The sequence below is a fragment of the Nyctereutes procyonoides genome, unplaced genomic scaffold (assembly GCF_905146905.1).
Source record: "Nyctereutes procyonoides isolate TBG_1078 unplaced genomic scaffold, NYPRO_anot_genome, whole genome shotgun sequence".
NCBI classification, from domain to species: Eukaryota; Metazoa; Chordata; class Mammalia; order Carnivora; family Canidae; genus Nyctereutes; species Nyctereutes procyonoides.
Genome location: NW_026575131.1, coordinates 51,452,552 through 51,473,916, shown reverse-complemented (window position 1 = coordinate 51,473,916; position 21,365 = coordinate 51,452,552). Strand labels below are relative to the sequence as shown.

At 39.8% G+C, this 21,365-nt stretch overlaps 1 protein-coding gene across 4 annotated transcripts; it reads right to left on the bottom strand.

The window, feature by feature from the left end:
• Positions 1–5,188: 5,188 nt before the first annotated feature.
• LOC129522277 (zinc finger protein 699) lies at positions 5,189–18,420 on the bottom strand. Of its 4 annotated transcripts, XM_055344410.1 has the most exons (6): positions 17,896–18,420; positions 14,470–14,522; positions 13,477–13,603; positions 10,389–10,487; positions 9,696–9,873; positions 5,189–9,346 (listed from the first exon to the last, which is right to left on the bottom strand). In XM_055344410.1, the coding sequence occupies exons 2-6, from the start codon at positions 14,515–14,517 to the stop codon at positions 7,891–7,893; spliced, it is 1,908 nt and encodes a 635-aa protein (XP_055200385.1). In that variant the 5' UTR covers positions 14,518–14,522; positions 17,896–18,420; the 3' UTR covers positions 5,189–7,890. The 4 variants fall into 4 exon arrangements, with proteins under 4 accessions (XP_055200385.1, XP_055200384.1, XP_055200386.1 ...); XM_055344409.1 differs by lacking the exon at positions 17,896–18,420 and having other exon boundaries at positions 14,470–17,018; XM_055344411.1 differs by lacking the exon at positions 17,896–18,420 and having other exon boundaries at positions 5,189–9,343; positions 14,470–17,018.
• Positions 18,421–21,365: the final 2,945 nt, after the last annotated feature.

Sequence of the window (21,365 nt, the reverse complement as noted above, 5' to 3'; positions counted from 1 at the left end):
AGACAGAGACTGGCAATCTGAAAGGCTGGAGACACAGGCTGATTATGGTACTGTGGCCTTGAGAGCCGGATGTGGAAGTCTCCAAGACTGTGAAAATTTCAGTCTTGGAGAACCATCAGAGGAAAAAGTGTCCTTGGTCCAGCTCAACGACTTGAGTCGTTGAGCCCACCTCTTCCCAGAGGGAAGTTCATTTAGACCCCTCTAGGCACATACCCACAAGGAAGGCTCTTTCTGTAAAGATTATTTCCACTTTAAAAACTCTATTGTGAGACTCCTAACTCTGGGAAACGAACAAGGGGTGGTAGAAAGGGAGGTGGGGGGGTGACTGGGTGACGGGCACTGAGGCGGGCACTTGATGAGATGAGCACTGGGTGTTATTCTATATGTTGGCAAATTGAACACCAATAAAAAATTAAAAAATAAAAAAACCCTCTTGCAATTTTGATTTATTGAAATAGCATTGATGATGAAATAATATCAGGAATATTGGCATTCTAATTAACATTTCCCATGCTAGAACTGGAAAATATCTCCATATTTGTACATTTATATGTCTTGTCTGCAAGGACAGCTTCAAACTTTTCTTAACATAAGTCCATCTAGGGACGCCTGGTTGGCTCAGTAGTTGAGCATCTCCCTCTGGCCCAGGGCCTGATCCTGGAGTTCCGGGATCGAGTCCCACATCAGGTTCCCTGCATGGAGCCTGCTTTTCCCTCTGCCTATGTCTCTGCCTCTTTATTTTCTGTCTCTCATGAATAATAAATAATATCTTTAAAAAGTCCTTCTAATTCCTTATGACTTTACTCCTTGATAACTTTGTTAATTTGGATGACACCATTGGTTTCATCTGTTGCTAATTGATTTCTATTGCCATATTAGAAAACAATTAGGTTGTATACTTCCATTATCTATCACTCTTCTTTATTGAGAGCTTCTCATTTTTCTTGAGAATTATTTCATATGAAATTACTCGTCATTGTGAAAAGTAAACACACTGCAGTTGTAAAGTGTTTCAAATAGTGCCTGACATAATCACTCAATAAATCTTTTGATCAAGTCAAGCTATATCTATATAATGCTCACAACGTGCCCTATGTTTTCAAAGACAAAGCAATCTCGGTCTTTCATACTTTATTGATGGAGTTTTCTCCTTCCCTGTAATTCCTTCCATAACATAGGGAGCTCATATGATATGCATGGTTGAGAAGATACTTGGTGCTTGCCTAAAAGATAAGTGATGGTTACACTAGTATACTGTTCACAGCCCCTATCCAACCCTAGTAGTTCCCCATTCAACCATACCCAATCCTGCCTGTCCTGACTCTTCAGAATAATCTTTGGTCCCTGGAGGCAGTAGTGTGTAGTATTAAAAAGCCTGGGTTCTGGACTTAATTCCACCACATAATATGTAACTTAGGGAAATTACTTGAGTTCATTTGTGACTCTATTTCACCATGTGTATTATGTTGATAAGTATCTGCTTCATAAAATTCTTGTGATCAAATAAGTTAACACATGTAAGTTAAAACAGTGAATGACAGAATAAAAGCTCATTATGTTAAATATATATATATATATATATATATATATATATATATATATATATATATATATTACCTCTTCTCTTTTCATAAAATCAAGCCAGTCCCCTTCTTTTCAAATCATCTCTGAATCAAATCTTCATCTTCTAAACTCTTCTACAGTCTAAAAATTTGGGGCAGTGAAGTGTTTCTGATCCCACAGAAACGATGTGATCCCTGCCCCCACTCCAATCACTCTAATAGCACCTCCAATATACATCTGATGGTACTGAATGGCTTTGATTTATGGTCAATGTTGATAATACACCTGCCTTAGACTAAATACAAAATCGTGAAAAAAAAATCGTGTTTCTTGTTTGTCTATTTTTAACACCTTAGAGATTTTTAAAGATGTATTAGCCTTAAAATATATTTTATAATTGATGAAAGTAACAGAAAAGCAACTATTAGTAAACTGAATCCAGCACTGTACATGTGCTCAAACTGCAAAGAAACACACACACACATATGCATTTCAAACTGGCAAAATCTGAATAAGCTCTTGGATTTCCACTGGGTAAAACTGGGTGATGGGTACATGGAATTTCCTCATATTTTTTCACAGGTTATGGTGAATCTACAACTATTTCATAAAAAAGAATTTACAGGGACGCCTGGGTGGCTCACCGGTTAAGCGGCTGCCTTTGGCTTAGAGCGTGATCCTGGGGCCCTGGATGGAGTCCTCCATCGGACTCCTTAGGGGGAGCCTGCTTCTCCCTCTGCCTATGTCTCTGCCTCTCTCTCTCTCTCTCTCTCTCTCTCTCTCTCGCTGTGTGTCTCTCATGAATATATACATAAAATCTTTTTTAAAAAAATTTACACACACACACACAACTCAGGACCAGAAAGCTTAAGTGACTTTCCAAAGTCATAGAGGTAGAGCTGAAAAGTGAATACCATCTAGTGTCTTGACTACCAATCCAGTTTTCTTTCCACTCCATCAAGGAATCCCCATGACCTTAACATAATAGAGATAAACAGTATTCTTCTGAATTATCTCAAGCACATTGCTACTGACAATGCTAACGGTAGAAAGTTCTGATTGGGTAGGTTTATAAGCAGACTGGCATATCAGAAAAGAGGCACTGATAGAAGTATCTTTTTTAAAAATTTTTTTTTTATTTATATATGATAGTCACACACAGAGAGAGATAGAGGCAGAGACACAGGCAGAGGAAGAAGCAGGCTCCATGCACCGGGAGCCCGACGCAGGATTCGATCCCGGGTCTCCAGGATCGCGCCCTGGGCCAAAGGCAGGCGCCAAACCGCTGCGCCACCCAGGGATCCTTGATAGAAGTATCTATCTCAAATAGCTAGAATTAAGTGAAACCCAAATATAATAGAAGGGAATAAAACCAGAAATTAAAGAATCAGAAAGAATAAAGTTGGTTCTTTGAAAAAATTAATATATCTAAATCCCTAACAGGATGAAGAAAAAGGAAGAGAACATATATATCACCAATATCAGAAACGAAAAGGGGATATATTAGTTTTCAAACATTGAAAAGGAATCATAGGATATTATGAACAAAATTTATGCCAACACATTTGAAAAGTTCTGGAATAGACAAATACAATTCAGCAAAAATAACACAAAAACAAATAAAAAACCTGAATAACCTTTGTCTGTTTATATTTGGTGTAATGCACCAGTTAAACTATCTTACAAAAGCTTTCTGTGAAGAAAACACAAAAGACAGATTCATGGGTGAATTGTTCTAAACATATATGGACTAACTGGTTCAAATTTTATATAAAATCTTTCAGAATAGTTTCCAACTCCTTTTATGAGCTAATATAAACCTGACACAAAACACAGACAAGTATATTAAAAGAAATTATACGACAAACCTCTATTTAACAGACACAGGAATAATTTTTAAGTAGTATATTGAATCTAGCAAAATGAAAAGGCCAATAAGCCAATATATACCATGTCCAAATGTGGTTTATTCCAGGAATACACGTTGTTTTACTATCTGAAAAACAAGGAATGTAGCAATTTACATTAATAAACTGAAAGGTTTTTTTCTTCTTTTTTTTTTTTAAGACCATGATACATGCAGAGAAGGCACTGGATAAAATATTTACTCACAATTAAAAAAAAACTTGGCAAATTGGAAATAAAACAATTCTCTTCATTATTAAAAGTAATCCATGAAAAAATTACAGCTATTATTAGACTTATGAAATAGGGAATATCTTCCCCTAAAATCAGGAACAAGGCAAAGATGTTCATAATCATTTCTATTCATCACTGTAAAGCAATGAGGCAAAAAATATATATATAAGATAAAGTTCAGAAATCAAGTAAGACTTTCTTTTGTTATTGACAGGATTGTACATAGAAAATCCAAAATAATCCACAAACTATTTGAATAATAATTCAAGTAATAATAATTTAATTTATAAATGTCACTGGAGAAAAAGATCAATGTACAAAAAGAAAATTGCAATTTGTGCTAGCTGAAAATAAAAAAGGAAATAAATAAAAATATTTACAAAGCAAAACATACCACATACCTAGAAATAAATTAAAGATATTCAAGACCTCTACAATTAAACTACAAAACACTGTTAAGACAAATTAAAAACAACGTAGGTAAATGGATGATTATGTTTAATTCAATATTATAAAGATGCCAATTTCATTCAGTTTACCACATCAAGTCAATGCCATTCCAAGCATATTCTCAGCATACTTATGAAAATCAGTAAGGAAATTCTAAAAATAATATAGAAACAAATGAGGAGTAGAGAAGGCAAGACAATTTTAAAGAATAAAAAAGTTCTAAGTCTACCAGATTTCCAAATGTACTGCAAAACAGCAAAAAAGTTGAGAAGCCATCTCTAGCAATCTAAAAAAAGATATGTTAAGTTAACAGACGGCACTTAACCTTTCTGAAGGGATTTCTAGAACTACTTAGCCCCTGCTGTGTTAGCAGACTTCAGTGTCCTCCTATTGCTAAGACCCTAGTAAGCACAACATGCTAGCTGACAATATTTCCTCTATTCCCATTATATCCACTTGCCCATAGCTGCCACCTTCCCTCTCTGTACACATCACAATGGTCAGGACTCTGGTTCAGTTGGTGCAAACTCTACTTTGGTTTCTGGATGAGCACAGGAGCCAGTCCTAAACAATTCAGAGCATTACATTCCTCTGGCCACAGTGATTGGCTAACTATTGTCAAGTGAGACAATCAGATTCTATTATAATGATCATATTGGAGTTGCTCCAAAAGACCCCTCTTTTCTCTCTGAGACTTCAACCTAAAAAAAAAGCAGCCTGGATCTTCTGGGACCCACAGTAGAGAGAAACAGCCTGCCAGGAATAATTGTTAATACAAGGCGATGCACAGCCAAGACACAGACACAGAATTCACCCAGATAGTAGCTTTTTAGCCTCAGGATCCCAGCCATCTCTGAAGCTAGTTATGCCCAAGGACTTCTCAATAATCAAACCAATAAATTCCCTTTATAGCTTACAAAAAATGAGAAGAGTAAAAAGACAAGCCAGAGAAAGGTTAAAGGTATCTGCAATGTATGTATATATAATATACACAAGCTATATATATATATATATATATATATATATATATATATATAGTATATAACACACGGTTTTATATATGTATGTGTACATAACTAGACATAGAGATACACATACATACAATAAAGGACAAGACTAGAAGGAAACTCTTCAAATAAAAAAGGAACCAAAAATGGGTGCCCTCATAAAAGATATCCAAATAGACAATAAGCACATAAAAAAATATTTACCATCATTACATATCAGGAAACTGAAAAGTAAAACCAAAGCAGGATAGTACCATGTCCTCTACTGGAGGGCTAAGATTAGAAAGGGCTGGTCAGCTATGTGGAACAATTGCAATTTTCATGCATTGCTTTTAGGATGAGCTTTTAGTCCATCTTTTTGAAAAACTGGAATACTCAAAACTAAAGCTAAAGTCTACCCAATGAGTCAGTTATCTCATTCCTAAATACAAAACATATACCAAGAGAAATAAGTGTAAGTCAACAGAAAAGAGCAATTAAAAGGCAAGCTAGACATCATGCTGAGAAAAGAAGCCAAGCATATAATTGTACATATTGTACTTGAGCACTTAAAGATCAAGAGGATCAAGAAGCAAACCTAATGAACTGAATAAAGTCAAGATTGTGGTTTCCTCAGTGGAGCATTATTGAGAAAATATAAACTTCCTGGAATCCTAGAAATGTTTTTTATCAGAGTGTGTACGTATGTAAGTGAAATTTCATCAAGCTATATGTCTAAGATCAGCACACTTCGTGCACATTAGTGTATATATACTTCACTAAAACAACAGATGAAGGGAAAGTGGCATAGGTCTACTTTCAGAAATGATGGGGAAACATAACAGAAGGGAAAAGTGCAGCTAGATCTATCTGAAGAAGCACAAACCAAGTAATTTTCATCTTTCCCAAATAAAAAAAGCAGAAAAATCTGTTTGAAGGTATCAAATATAAATTTTCCTCCACTAAAATAGGACACCCTGTCTGATGTTTACCTCCCTTATACCTAATTTTCTTTACTGTCCACAACCCTTCTTGCTGGAGATCCCGATGGACTTGCATAGATGTCTCTCCTTGAGCAAAGTGGTGTGATGGGATTGTACTATGCAGATAACAATCCTGCTCCAAACTTGGGCCACCTCTATACAGTCAGTTGATGTGCCAGGGACTATAATATCAGCAAAATGACAATGCTGGACCCTGCCAGAAAATCTTTTTTTTTTTTAAGATTATTTATTTATTCATGAGAGACACACACACACACACAGAGAGAGAGAGAGAGAGAGAGAGAGAGAGAGGCAGAGACATAGGCAGAGAGAGAAGCAGGCTCCATGTAGGGAACCTGATGTGGGACTTGATCCCAGGGCTCCAGGATCACGCCCTGAGCTGAAGGCAGGCGCCAAACCATTGAGCCACCCAGGAATTCCCCAAGAACTTGCCAGAAAACCTAAGAAACTGTGTAGGACCATGATAGAGGAATTGATGGAGAGGTCTAGGGAGCTGCTGGCTCTGAGGTTAGTAGGCAGGACACACAAAAGCTTTTACTCATGTAAAAGCATTTACTATTCTGTTTCAAGCTAGCATTGGTTAGTGGGTCCTAACATCAGGAAAAATGAGCAGGAAACTGAAGCCCACCATGCACCCCTATGCCTCTGTCTCCATATTATGGCCCCACTAAACAAAAAGTAATAGCGCTTCCATCTGCCTTCCAATTCTCATGCAAAAGCTCTTCTAGACAATTCTAACCTGGAACTGGATATAAGGAAATGATTCTGAGAAACACAGTCCAAAATATGTCCAAATTAACACATGCATACCAGCTCAACTACCTTTACTTCCAGCTTTCTTATTGCAAGATCCCTTTTTTTTTCCCCCTTTTTAAACTCAAAACATGGGGTCCAGTTCCCAGCCATGAGCAAGGACCAACAACAAAATACTAAAACAACGCATCAGATGTGACTCTTTTTTTGGAGACTTTTCACTTATTAATTTCTGTTAAAATTACTTATTAGACAGGAAAAGCTTTTAATAGTAAAAAGTGATAGCCTCAAAAACTTTAGGTTCTCTTAGTAAATAAAAAGGAAAAAAATGGGTAGGCAATTTCCAGTATGTTCCATACTAGATCAAAATGAAACTACCAATCACAAGGAAAAAATCACAAAAGAAATTACAAATACCAAAGTATTAATACCATAATGACTACATACCTGGAGAACGATGAGCATTAATTAGAAACTAACTGAACAAACCAAAAAAAAGAAGACCACTCCTGCCTGCTTATGAAAAACACCTTGAATCCCCTATGGGCCCAAAAGGTTTTATAATGTAAAAACATTTACATCTCAGGCAAAATGAAAGTACCTATAATAAAACGTGGTTAGAAAATAAATACATAAATAAATAAATAAATAAATAAAAAGCGGTTAGAGCGGAAAAGGTATTAGAGGGAAATTTATCACCATAACTATGAATTCATATCAGGAAACAGAAACTGAAAAATCAATGAGCCAGCAGTCCACTTTACAGGTGACGTGCTGATCTGTGCTTCTTATATGAATTTTCTTCCACACAGGAAGCAATGTTCACGAAGGCATTACCACCAGGTATACATAAACAGGTCTCTCTCAGCTGTGAGTTCTCAAGACTTCAAACAGATAAGCAACAATTTCTTGCTTTCTTACATTCACGGGGCATTTCCACAATGTTCCATCTATGATTTGAAAACACCTTGCAGACATCCCCACATTTTTTATATTTATACACTTTCTCTAGTGTGAGTTTTCACATGTCTTCGAAAGTAGGCAGGACACACAAAAGCTTTCCCACATTCCTTACATTCATAGGGTTTCTCTCCAGTGTGGCTTCTTACATGTCTTCGAAAGGATGAGGGACAACTGAAGGCTTTCCCACATTCCAGACATTCGAAGGGTTTCTCTCCAGTGTGCATTCTTGCATGGACAGTAAGGTATGAAGAATGGCGAAAGGCTTTTCCACATTCCTTACATTCATAGGGTTTCTCTCCAGTATGTGTTCTCATGTGGATCCTAAGAGCTGAGGGATAAATAAAGGCTTTTCCACATTTCTTACATTCATAAGGTTTCTCTCCAGTGTGAGTTCTTATATGTACTGTAAGGTGGGAGGAACTAATGAAGGCCTTCCCACATTCTTTACATTCATAAGGCTTCTCTCCACTGTGAGTTCTTAAGTGTTCAGTGAGGGATGAGGAACGGCTAAAAGCTTTCCCACATTCCTTACATTCATATTGTATCTTTCCAGTGTGATCTCTCACATGTGCTCTGAAGGATGAGGGACAACTAAAGGCTTTTCCACATTCTTTACATTCATAGGGTTTCTCTCTACTTTGATTTTTCACATGCGTGTTAAGGGAAGTGGGAAGATAGAAGGCTTTTCCACATTCCAGACACTCATAGGGTTTCTCTCCAGTGTGTTTTCTCATATGGATACTTAAGGAGGAGGGACAATTGTAGGCTTTCCCACATTCCTTACATTTATAGGGTTTCTGTCCTGTGTGTGTTCTGACATGTACAGTGAGTTTTGAGGACTCACTGAATGCTTTCCCACACTCTTTACATTCGTAAGGCTTCTCTCCAGTATGAATTCTTATATGTATTATAAGGTGAGAGGAAGAACTAAAGGCCTTCCCACATTCCTTACATTCATATGGCTTATCTCCACTGTGAATCCTTTTGTGTTTGGAGAGTGAAGAGGAACAACTAAATGCCTTCCCACATTCCCGACACTCATAAGGCTTATCGCCACTGTGAATCCTTTTATGTTCTGTCAGGGATGAAGAACAGCTAAAGGTCTTCCCACATTCCTTACATTCATAGCTCGTCTTTCCAGTGTGAATCTTCATATGTGCCCTAAAGAAGGAAGAACAACCAAAGGCTTTTGTACATTCTTTACATTCATAGGGTTTCCCTTCAGTGGGATTTTTCACATGCTTCTTAAAACAAGCAAGAAAATGGAAGGCTTTCCCACATTCTTTACACTGATAGGGTTTGCTGCCAGTGTGAGACCTGATGTGATTCTTAAGGGATAAAAGATCCGTGAAGGCCTTTTGACACTCATGGCATTCATAGGACTTTACTTCAGTAGTTCCCTTGTCTATGTTAAGACGTGAAATTTGGCCAAAGGCTTGTTCACACTGATTTTCTTCGTTACATTCAAAGATGTGCTCCACTGGACTTCTTTTAAAAATAAAAAACACATTATTAGCAATAAATAAATTTTTACCACTTTCAGTGACTATGTACACTTTCTGCCCTGTCAAGTTACAAGTTCAAAGTTCTCAACAAGGGGTCTACAAAAGCCAGTATTACCACTGAAGTTTGTTTTGACATACAATTTTTCTGATAACTGCTTACAGCTGAACTGTGTGTCAAACAGTAAAGATCTCAATGTCATTTTTGAAATCTTGAAAAACTCTTTATGAAATCACAATTTATGACTAAATTCTATGTACATGTTTTTTAAGTTTTGTCACATTTTAAGATTCTTTCCTGAGGCATTACATTTTCTTTTATGAATGGCACTCACCTCAAATGTCTCTCATGGCTTTTGTTCTGATAATAAGTATCATGGTATTCCGAGTTTTGGTGTAAAATGGATGACCAAGAATCATTCCTTTTGAATCTTACTATTTTCTGTTCACTGGATATTTTTTGTTCACAAGTATCTTGTGCTGATTCATTAGTTTTAAGTTGAATCTTAAAACCTGAAACAAAAAAGTAAAGGTACCTATAAGCAAAGGACTTCTGGCAGTGTTGCCGTTTCAGGACTTTGGCAATATACACAAGGGTCAAGATAGTCAGCAACTAAGAAATGATTCTATGAAGACTGAGACTGATAGTAACACATATAAGGAATTATTAGGAGAACAAGGGGCACCTGCCTGGCTCAGTTGGAAGACCATGTGACTTGATCTTGGGGTCATGAGTTCGAGCCCCATATGGAATGCAGAGATTACTTAAATACATAAAACTTAAAAAGGAAAACAAAACAAAAAAGAACCAGTTCCTTCCTAAAGTACACATGATACTAACAAGAGGAATTCGGACAATCTTTCCCAAGAACTAGGAAAGTAAGAATACTGATAAAATGTCAAAATAGTAATGCAAGGTATCTGGAAGATCAGACTCCTCAAACAAAACAAAATTTTGTTTTGCTCTTATTTGATGTTTCCAAATGTCATATCCCCCAACCAGGACAGTTTCTCCCCAGGATTCTTGCCTTCCTGGTGCTTCCCCTGGATAAGTCCTTGTTCTACTGTCTCCAGGTCCTCCTCTTGTTTCCATTGGGAGATCAGATATGGTGTGTGCAGTGGATATCCTGTTAATGCAGAAAGGCAAAAAAAAAAAAATGCAGAAAGGCTTATCAGAGGGAAAATGATGAGGAACCATAAGCATTTCCATGAAGACAGGGTCAAAATTTTGCTCTTCTAATACTCTAATTATGGGCAAGAGTAAACTGAATTTCAACAAAATATTTGTCAAAAACTTTTTTAAAGCAGGGTCAGTATGGGGGAGTAGACAATGACAAAGACAACAACACAGCCTCTGATTTCTAGAATTGATGTGACATTCATTATCTAAATTTCCAATATTAGAAGCTAAGTCAGGACATTTTGTTCTCCTCTTGCACATAAATAATCTCTCAGAATACCAGTCTTAAACAAGGTTACTCTGAGATCATGATAAAATAAAACAAGGCCACCACATAATTTAATCTAAGGTTGACAAAAAAAAAAAAAAAGTCATTACGCCACCCACAAAATACTCAGTAACAAAATTTCTACTTCTTTTTGTCAGCATCCAATCTAAAGTGATCATCTGTGGACTGGGTTGAACAATGTCCCTTGAAAACGTATGTCTAAACACATCAATGAGACAAAATCGCTCAGAAATAGACCTACATAAACAGTCAGCTGATCTTTGACAGAGGAGCAAAGGCAATACATGGAGAAGATAGTCTTTTCAAAAGAGACTAAACAACGAGCCATCAACATTCAAGAAAATATAGACACAGACACAAAAAGCAACTCAAAATGGATCACGGGGATGAAAAACCTAAATGTAAAGTGCAAAACTATGACACTCTTTGAAGAAAACACCATATGAAAAGATAGTCCAATATGTCCTGAGGAAAATACAAATTAAAACAATGAGAAACCACTGCACACCTATGAGAACAGCAAAATCCAAAACACTGACACCAAAAATGCTGGCAAGGATGTAGAACAGGAATTCTTTCACTGCTAGTGGGAATGCAAAATGGTACAGCACTTTGGAAGAGTTTGGCAGCTTCTTACAAAACTAATCTTAACATATGATCAGGCAATCACACTGCTTGGAATTTACCTAAAGGAGCTGAAAACATGTCCACACAAAAACCTACACATGCATGTTTACTGCAACTTTATTCACAACTGCCCAAACTTAGAAACAATTAAGATGTCCTTTATTTTTTTTTTAATTTTTATTTATTTATGATAGTCACACAGAGAGAGAGAGAGAGAGAGGCAGAGACACAGGCAGAGGGAGAAGCAGGCTCCATGCACCGGGAGCCCGACGTGGGATTCGATCCCGGGTCTCCAGGATCGCGCCCTCGGCCAAAGGCAGACGCTAAACCGCTGTGCCACCCAGGGATCCCTTAAGATGTCCTTTAGTGGGTAAATGGGTGAATCAAACTATGGTACAGCTAGACAATGAAATATTATTCAGAATTAAAAAGATATGAATTATCAAGCCACAAAAAGCCATGAAAGAACCATAAATGCATATTACTATGTGAAAGAAGGCATTGAAAAAATCCATACACCTTACCACATGACTCCAACTACAACATTCTAGAAAAGCCAAAACCATGGAGCAGTAAAAAGATCAATGGTTGCCACAGCTTAGCAGGAAAGGAGAGAAGAACTGACAAGGCAAAGAGGATTTTTAGGGCAATGAAATCACTCTGTATGATACTATAATGATGAATATATATCATTACATATTTGTCCAAACCATAGGATGTATTCTATGTTGAATGAATTCACCAAGAGTGAATCCTAATGTATAAATTATGGACTCAAGTGATGATGATGTGTCAATTCAGGTTCATCAACTGTAACAAATGTATCATTCTGGTAGAAGATGTTGATACTACCTGTACAGAGGTAGGGCACACATGAGAAATCTTTATATCTGCCACTCACTCATTCTGCTATGAATCTACAACTGCTCTAAAAAAAAAGTAAGTGTATTAAAACAAAATGTCATGTACACCTGAAACCTCAATGTCACTTTATTGGAAATAGGGTCTTTGTAGATTAATCAAGTAAAGTTGAAATTATCTTTAATTTCATTAAAGATATGGATTTGAATGGGTCTTAAATCCACTGACTAGTGTCCTTATAAGGAGGGGCATAAAACAGAGGGAAGAAGACCAGGTGAAGATAAAGGCAAAGATCAGAATGACCTAGTTGCATGGGGTGCCCAGATGACTCGGTAGAGTGTGCAACTCTTGATCTTGGGGTTCTGGGTTCGAGCCTTATGCTGGGTATAGAGATCACTTCAAAATAAAATTTAAAGAAAACAAAAAACAAACAAACAAAAAAAAAAAAAAACCCCAATATCATCACAAACCAAAAAACACCAGGGATTGGTGGCCAACTACCAGAAGCTAGGAAGAAACAAGGAAAGATTGCTGCCGTAGAGCCTTCAGGAGGAGCATGGTCCTACTGACACCTTGAGACTTCCAGTCTCCAGAAATGTGAAAGAATAAGTTTCTGCTGTTTTCAGCCAGTTTGTAGTATTTTGTTATGAAAAGCCTAGGAAACCAATACAGCCTGCTTCCACAGACCCACCCCTAAGTCACTCAACCAAAGTACAAACCCTGTAGTATAACTTTTTAACACCTCTTTTCGGAGATATACCACAGCTCCCCATGTCATCTGTTCTCCCTCCCTGCGCTAATAATCTCCCCTTGTTTACAGGTATGTTTCTGAGTAAAGAGCATTAACATCAGTAAAATTCTCACAATGACCCAAACCACAAACTTCCCTAAGGCTCAAAGTGACTCCTGAAGTCTATGCCAACACTTTCAACACTTAATAAACTTCAAGGCTTTTAACCACAAGAAAAAGAAAAAGGCAGTTCACCACACAGATGTTTATTTTCATGGTGAAGCCACTAGATTCTAAGTTCCTTGGGGTCGGTGACCACGTCTGTCTTATTTACCAATTTATTCTAATTCCTCAGTCTAAATCCTAGAACAAGGTCAATTAGTAACTTGTTTTCTAAACAACTAAATAAAGAAATGTTGCCATTCTTACCTAGTGAGGCCAGGTTCTGAAAGTTTTCCAGCATCACATCTCTGTAGAGGCTTCTCTGAGCAAGATCCAGCAAAGCCCACTCCTCCTGGGTGAAGTCCACAGCCACATCCTCAAAGACCACAGAGTCCTAAAACATCCCACATACATTCTTTTCAGAAAGGTACCAACTCTCCCCACGTGTGCAGGAAGATGGATGAGGTTGCTAATACCGGGGAACTGAAAATCATAGGAAATTCTGAAGATTTTATGATCTCCCAAAATCTACCTAAGAATTCAGACATCAGATCTTTCTCTTGTATCCATTATATCCTTCCTAATCTCATCCTGTTTCATGGATCTAACTACACTTCTAAAACACTAAATTGATCTCTTGCACAGTTTGATGGTGACCAATTACAATCTTATAATGATCCAGAACAGTCCAGAGCCTATAGCAGAAATGACAGAAATGCTCTAGAGATGAAATAATTTCCACAGACACTAGCAATTCCTTGTTCCACAAATAATTTCACCTGCTTCCTTCTTTCCTACCATAGCAATCAGCATAACATGAAAGACCGAGTCAAAGCCAAATGAGGTTTAAATGCATAAAATCACACTGAGGGATGGGGAACTTTCTTTGTTGGTTTCTTTTTTTTCCCCACAAACCTGAGGCCCAGAAGCCTGCAGAAATATAACTTTCCATTCAGGCCCACAGCTGGCCATATTGTCTTTTACTTTAGCCAGGGGGTCAGCAAACTACAGCACATGGGCTAAATCCAGCCTCCAACTTGCTTGTGTAAAGTTGTATTGGAACACAATAAAACATTTGTTTATGAACTGTCTGTGGCTGGTTTCATACTAAATTGACAGTTTAACTGTAATAGAAACTCTATAGCCTCAATGCCTAAAATACTATGTGATCCAACAGAGAAACAGATTGCTGACCACTGCTCTAAACAATTAGGAGGTGGAATGGAAAATTATTTTGGAGAATTATTAGCTCCTACCTACCTGTGTCATATTTTTCTGTAATTCAGCAGCATTTCTTTCTTCTTCCATGTTCCCTTCATGAAGAAAGAGCACTGAGAAGTTAGTTAGAGCTAAAGCAGGAGAAAGAAAACACAAGAATCCAGGTCTCCCCACAATTTCCACAACTCATGAGCCCGGATGCTGCAGCACATCTGTTATGAGGGACCACTCCCCTCAAAACACACACACACACGTATAGAGCATACCCTTAAGACACCCAACCAAACACACACTGAGTAAGAAGGTAGTCTTATCTCCTGCAGAGCTAGAAAAAAAACATTGCTGTGGTCCTTGCTGACCATTAAAAAGAGGAGGGAGAAAACGTTAAAAGTCCCATTTTGTAAATTAACCAAAATCTAAAACAGTTTAGCTGTCAACTTCCCATAATAATGAGAAACAAAAAATATCAGACAATGCTTTCAACCATAAAAATACACTCTGTGTCAAATCCAAAAAAGGACTTACATATCCAATTTCCGGGGGCTCCACTCCCAGTATTTCTTACTTCTGCACCACTGGCAGGCTAACAGGAATTACTCCTCAGCCCCTGACCACTGAATCCACCCCTGCAGGGCCTCTGAAACTCAGTTTCTGAGAAAGAGTATCAACTGACTGAATACTACATGTAGGAGGCAGAGAAGATTGCCACACTGTGACTCCCATGTTAAAGTTTGCCTATGCAATACAGCAGCACAGAACAAGAACACCCAAAGTGAAGTCAGCAACATGTCATATCCGATAGCAGCTCTATTACATAAATTTAAAGTAACGAAAACTAACAGCTTTTTTCATGCAGTGGATCAAGCAGCATATTTTAATATCTATAAAAATTGCAACATTCTTTACTGTATTAATAACATGTGCCATTTGAGCAACCATGATGGGAGAATGACCCCACAGAGAGCTTTCCTCTCATAGAAGTTCTGCAAATCAGGTATTATTACAGTTTTTATAGTTGAGAATTCTTAGAATCGATTAACCATATACTCAATGCTACCAAGTCAGAAAGTGGCCGAGGTGTACGTAACACCGGGTGTACTACACATACAAGTGTGTGAATGCAGGCCTGTTTGTCTTCAAACCCTAAATTCCCAATGAGTGTATTTCTGAACATACACCTTATAATTTAGTTGTTAGTGAGGCATTACAAGCAGTACCAGAGTCTAGCCTAGAATCCTGCTGTGCACTATGGAGAGTAGACAAACGAAGTATTCTATTTAAATGTTTTATCTTTGAGCACCTCTTGACTAAGACCCATGTTCTGATCAAGAGCGCTTCCCTTAAGGCCCCTACCTCTTGTTCCTTCATTTCAATTTACTTAGGTAATATTTACCCCAATCCCACTACATACAGCCACAGAGGATATCGCACTGAACAAAATAGAAAAATCCTGAAGGACAGGGATGTCATGATCTTCTGAGGGAGGGCAGTAAACGAACAAACTGTATCAGGTAGTGGTATAGGATACATAATAATGCAGCGCACACACACACATTTACCTTTAACCAGTTAGGACTACTTTAGTAGCTGAGAAGAAGCAGAAAATGAAACAAAGTGTTTCAGATAACACTGGGAATCCATAGCTGATGTGGGACATATATTTACATAGTTCTATGAATATCATCAACTCCCAGAGAAAATAAAATCAGGATGAGTGGGGTAACCGTTAACTTAAAGGTTGGAAAAAGGACAGCATAAAGGTTTAGAAAAATGAAAATAGGACAAAATTAATGATGTTTTTAAAAACTAAAAAAGGAATCATAAAAAGGAATAATGTGCCCCTTGAAAACTAATAAAATCAACAAAGCTTGAACAATTTTAACAATAGAGCATAGACAAAGAGTTATGAATGAGTCATAATCACAGATTTTGAAGGGAGAATACAACAAAAAAGCTAAGATAATATACATGAAAATGTACGGATAATGAATGAATTCCTACAGAGAAGTACAACTTTCTGGCAATGATCTAAAATAAATACAAAACCTGATTACATCCAATCCTGAAAGAAAATACAACAACAACAACAACAAAAAAAAAAACAGTAGTTTAAAACAGGCCCACAAAATAAATATAAATTACAAATTTTTTCACAGGCAAGTACACCAAATAAATAAAGGATTCATAATTCCATTGTAAGAGTGGAAAAATACTGTTTTCCTAGTGTTTCCAAGCCAAAAAAGTACAACTCAAGACAAAATAGGAAAGATCTCAAACATATAAATGCAAAACACTATAAAAGTATTAGTATAGTCAAGAATTGAATAATGAGGGATGCCTGGGTGGCTCAGCAGTTGGGCATCTGCCTCCCGCTCAGGACGAGATCCCAGGATCCTGGGATCGAGTCCCACATCAGGCTTCCTGCATGGAGCCTGCTTCTCCCTCTGCCTGTGTCTCTGCCTCTCTCTCTCTTTGTCTCTCATGAATAAATAAATAAAATCTTTAAAAAAAAAAAGTGACCAATCTATATCAATATCCATTGATGACCATTTAACACACTAGAATTAGAGAATAGCTCTAATTTGGAAAAAAATAATTAATATCTATGACCCTACAGCAAATATATGTTTATATTTATATTTATATATTTTTTAAAGAGGCCAGTATGGAGCCTAGGGGAGCTTGAAATCACGACTCTGAGATCAAGACTTGCACTGAGACCAAGAGTCTGAGGCTGGGGTCACCTGGTCGGCTCAGTCCATTAAGAGCCAGACTCTTGATTTTGGTTCAGGTCTTGATCTCAGGGTTGTGAAATCCAGTTGTAATAGAAGCAAGACTCCCCCTGATGATGAGTGGGGAGTCTGCTTAAGATTCTCTCTCCCTCTCTAAAAAAAAAAAAAAAAAAAAATCAGACCCTAAACCAACTGAACTATCCAGGTGCCCCCACAAACATCCTATTTAAATTCTGAAATGATAGGGGCGCCTGGGTGGCGCAGTGGCTGAGAGTCTACCTTTGGGTCAGGTGATGATCCCGAAGTCCTGGGATCCAATCCTGCACCGGGCTCCCCTTAGGGAGCCTGCTTCTCTCTCTCTCTCTGCCTATGTCTGCCCCTCTCTCTCTGTCTCTCATGAGTAAATAAATAAAAATAATAAAAAATAAAAAAAAAATAAGTAAATCCTGAAATGATAGAATAATTCCCCTCTGGGATCGGGAACAAGGCAAGGATGCAAATTATATGCTCTCATTTAGTACTGTCTGTCCACTGAAGTGGAGGTCCTAGCAAACACACTCAAGAAATCAAGAACGCAAGGTACGGGAATATAAGAGAAAACGCTGAAAACGGCCCATGATCTCACTCTCGGGGTGAAATTCAAAATAACCTACAGATAAATGGTTAAAATTTACAGCCGCATTGGAGGAAGAAGGGGGTTACAGAGATACTAAGTAATCAGTTCGCGTTTCTGTACCTGAATATAATGTATCAAACTGCTGCCCACAGGCAGGGTAAAATTCAATGATGAAGTATCTCCTGCACCGGGAGGGGAGCCGGGAACCGAGCTGAGGCCAACGTCACCCGGTGCTCACCCAACACACCGAAATCCACCGACCAGCGGACGGACGAGGTGGAGGCGCCTGCCCCGCCCCCGAATGGCGGGGATGCTTTTACTTTCTGAAAAGGCAGCCAGGGATGCTTGGAAGGCCTCGTACATAGGAGGGCGGGTGTCTAACTCCAGCCGGCAGCCGACTCACCCCGGCGGCTGCACGCAGCCCAGAGCTCCTGATTCGGGGAGTTTGGGCCGAGCCGCGGCCGCGGGAGGCCCCCCGCGCTGGGTTCCGGCGGGGGCGGGAGGCACGGCCCGAGCGGCCGTCCTCCGACTGACGACCTTTCCCGCTCCCGCACGCCAGACCCGGGGCTGGAGGGCCTGAGCTGGGAAGGACGCCGACTGAGGCAGAAAACCTGGCCCAGCGGCGAGCGGGGGACCGAGGCGCTACGGCCGTCAGCTCGCGCACGCGCAGGGACACACCTCTACTTCCGGTTTCTGAGCCGCGCACAACGTAAAGGGCGGGGCCTGGGGATCAGGGGGTGTGGCGAGACGGCAGGTGGGGGCTTCCAGCCGCCGGAGGAAGAGAAACGCTAGTTTCGTGCTGCCGTGAGTCGCGGTTGGGCCCTGGGGCCGACTTGGGGTTGGACCGCGCAGGACTTGGGGTTGGACGGGGCTCAGAGGGGCCTCAGGTGGTTGGCGGGGTTTGGTTGTCTAGGCCTGCGGGGCGGAGCTGGGGCGGGACACCGCCTGGGGGCGTGGTTTAGGGTGGGACCACTCCGAGGGGCGGGGCTTGGTTGAAAATTGTCGGGGAGGGCACCTGGGTGGCTCTGGGGTTGAGCACCTGCCCTTGGCTCAGGTCGTGATCCTGGAGACTGAGGATCGAGTCCCACGTCGGGCTCCCTGCATGGAGCCTGCTTCTCCCTCTGCCTGTGTCTCTGCCTCTCTCCGTGTGTCTGTCATGAATAAATAAATAAATTCTTAACAACAACAAAAAAAAGCAATGGCATTCCAGCTCCTCCTCAGAGGAGCATCAAGACCCCCAACTCTTGGGCCCAGCCAGCTAAAACAATACTTATAGTAACTGAAGTCAAAGGAGTTTACATCCCTGCCCTCCCCAGGAGTCCAAAGAAGGTGGCTACTTTACTGAAGGAATGTTCTAAACCACGAGATAGGTGTGGGGTCCTCCTTACCACAGCTTCTCACCAGGATGCCCACCCCCCCTCCAAGAGGAGGAAAGAGCCCAAACTCCTGCAGGTGATGAGCCACGACAGAGTGCAGGATTCTGGAAAAAACGGGCTGTGTCATCACTGTAAGAACAGAGATGTCTTATGCTCCCCTTGGCCAGTGACCTTCCAAAAAGTGGTAAAAGACAAAAAGGCAAAAGGGGAAGGCAAAAAAAGGAAGAGCTGACTCTTTCTTGGGGGAGGAAATATACATTGTCTCTACTATTAAGGGCCTAACCCAAGAAAGCAGTCTCTCTCTCCGACCCCAGGAAGTGAATACCTTGGGAGGAGGATTAATGAAAAGGTAAATTACCAGCTTAACCAATAAAATGGGCCCACTTTTGCTATAAGATGATACTGTCCTGGGTGTTCTTTCCAGACAGTCCCTTTTCCCATTATTGGAATGGGACCTGCTGAGCCAACCTTCTGAAATAAGCTGAAATCTTGTGCCATTGGTGGGCGCCAGTTGCTGAGAACAAGTTAACCTTCCGTTACTAGTGGAGGTGGTCAATATGCCACAGTATCTACTGGCTGAGGAAAGGCACTGACTTAGTGAAAAAAGGGACACTGATTCCTGCCATTTCATCTTTAGTTCCTGGTGCAGCCTGTGATTAAAGCATAAATAAGGCTGACCATAGACCATAGTTAAACGTGATTATTCCCTTCACTACAGCACCCATACCACATATCACCGCCTTATTGGATGATGTTTGAGCTGAAATTGTGAATTTGGCTAATATGTTCTATTCAATAAAAGTCTCACAGATGAGAAAGGCATCCTCACCCACTGCCCACGTGATGTACTCTCTCTTAAAAAAAAAAAAGATTTTATTTATTTATTTGAGAGAAAGAGAGCATGGGCCGGGGCTGGGGGGGAGGGAGAAGCAGACTCCAAGCTGAGCCTGGAGCCTGATGCAGGGCTCTGGATCCCAAGACCCTGGGATCATGACCTGAACTAAAGGCAGATGCTTAACCTCTGAAGCCACCCAGATGCCCCCATGTTGTGCTCTCTTAAAGGCCTGGAACAAACTTGGGCCTGCTCCCAATACCCAGAAAATAGAATGAATAGAATGAATCCTTTCAGACGAAATAGATAACACCATTTTGGCAATACCCTGGGAGAGGTTTGGGCAGACTCCCCTACTGCCTCCCACAAATGACCATCAACTTTAACCTATGCTCTGTGGCTGTGCCTCTTTGGCTATACTCTGCACTTCTGTTCTGAATGGGGCAGAGCAAAAAGCCCTTTACCTCATCAGAACCTAGGAGTCAATGAGAAACTGTCTTCTGACCATTTCCCAAGAGAGGTGAGTGGGAGATGATATCATAACAGCTCCTTACAGGCCTCCCATCCTATCATGTTCTGGGAGAATCACAGGGCAAACTGCCAAAACTCAGATTTCCCCACAGGTCAAGCTTTTGCCTGCATGGCCTATGTGGATAGATACAAAGTCTCAATGGCACCACAGCTGAGTCATTTCTATACAACTCTGGCCCCAAATTTTTCATGTATCTAGCTAAAAATTCTTTTTAGATGTTTTGGGCTGGGCAGAATAATGCCCCTACCAAAGATGTCCATGTTCTAATCCACAGAACCCATGAATGTATTACTTAGTGTGCCAAAGGGGACTATGCAGATGTGGCTAAATTAAGGTTCTTGAGATGGGAGGGATTATGGAGGTGGGCCTAATGGGCCAGGGATCTTTATAAGTGAAAGAGGGAGGCAGTAGGGTCAGAGCCAGAAGAGATTTGAGAATGGAAGTGGTGATAAGAGTAATTTATGGTTATGAGCCAAAGAATGGAGACAGCCTCCAGAAACTGGAAAGGCAAGGAAATGAATTTTCCCCTACAGTCCCAGAGTAATGTGGACACCTTGTCATGCCCTGTGGACACCCTGAATCTCACCGTGAGACCCATCAGATGCCTGACCTTCACAACTATGAGATAATAAATTTGCTTAAGCTACTAAGTTTCTGGTAACTTGTTACAGAAGCAATAGGAAGCTAACACAGATACTGTAATTAATTGTACCTATAGGGGCTTATGCCAAAATAGATAGTATTTTTTAAGATTGTATTTATTTATTAGAGAGAGAGAGAGAGCAGAGGGAGAGTGAGGGAGGGGGAGAGAATTTGAAGCTGACTCTATGCAGAGTGCAGAGCCCAATAT

What these genes read in the sequence shown, in the direction of transcription:
- LOC129522277 (XM_055344410.1), bottom strand. Translation starts at nt 14,517, where the DNA reads ATGGAAGAAGAAAGAAATGCTGCTGAATTACAGAAAAATATGACACAG. An exon ending in TACAGAAAAATATGACACAG is followed by an intron (nt 13,604 to 14,469) that starts GTAGGTAGGAGC and finishes GGGATGTTTTAG; the next exon opens with GACTCTGTGGTCTTTGAGGA. An exon ending in TCAGAACCTGGCCTCACTAG is followed by an intron (nt 10,488 to 13,476) that starts GTAAGAATGGCA and finishes CTGCATTAACAG; the next exon opens with GATATCCACTGCACACACCA.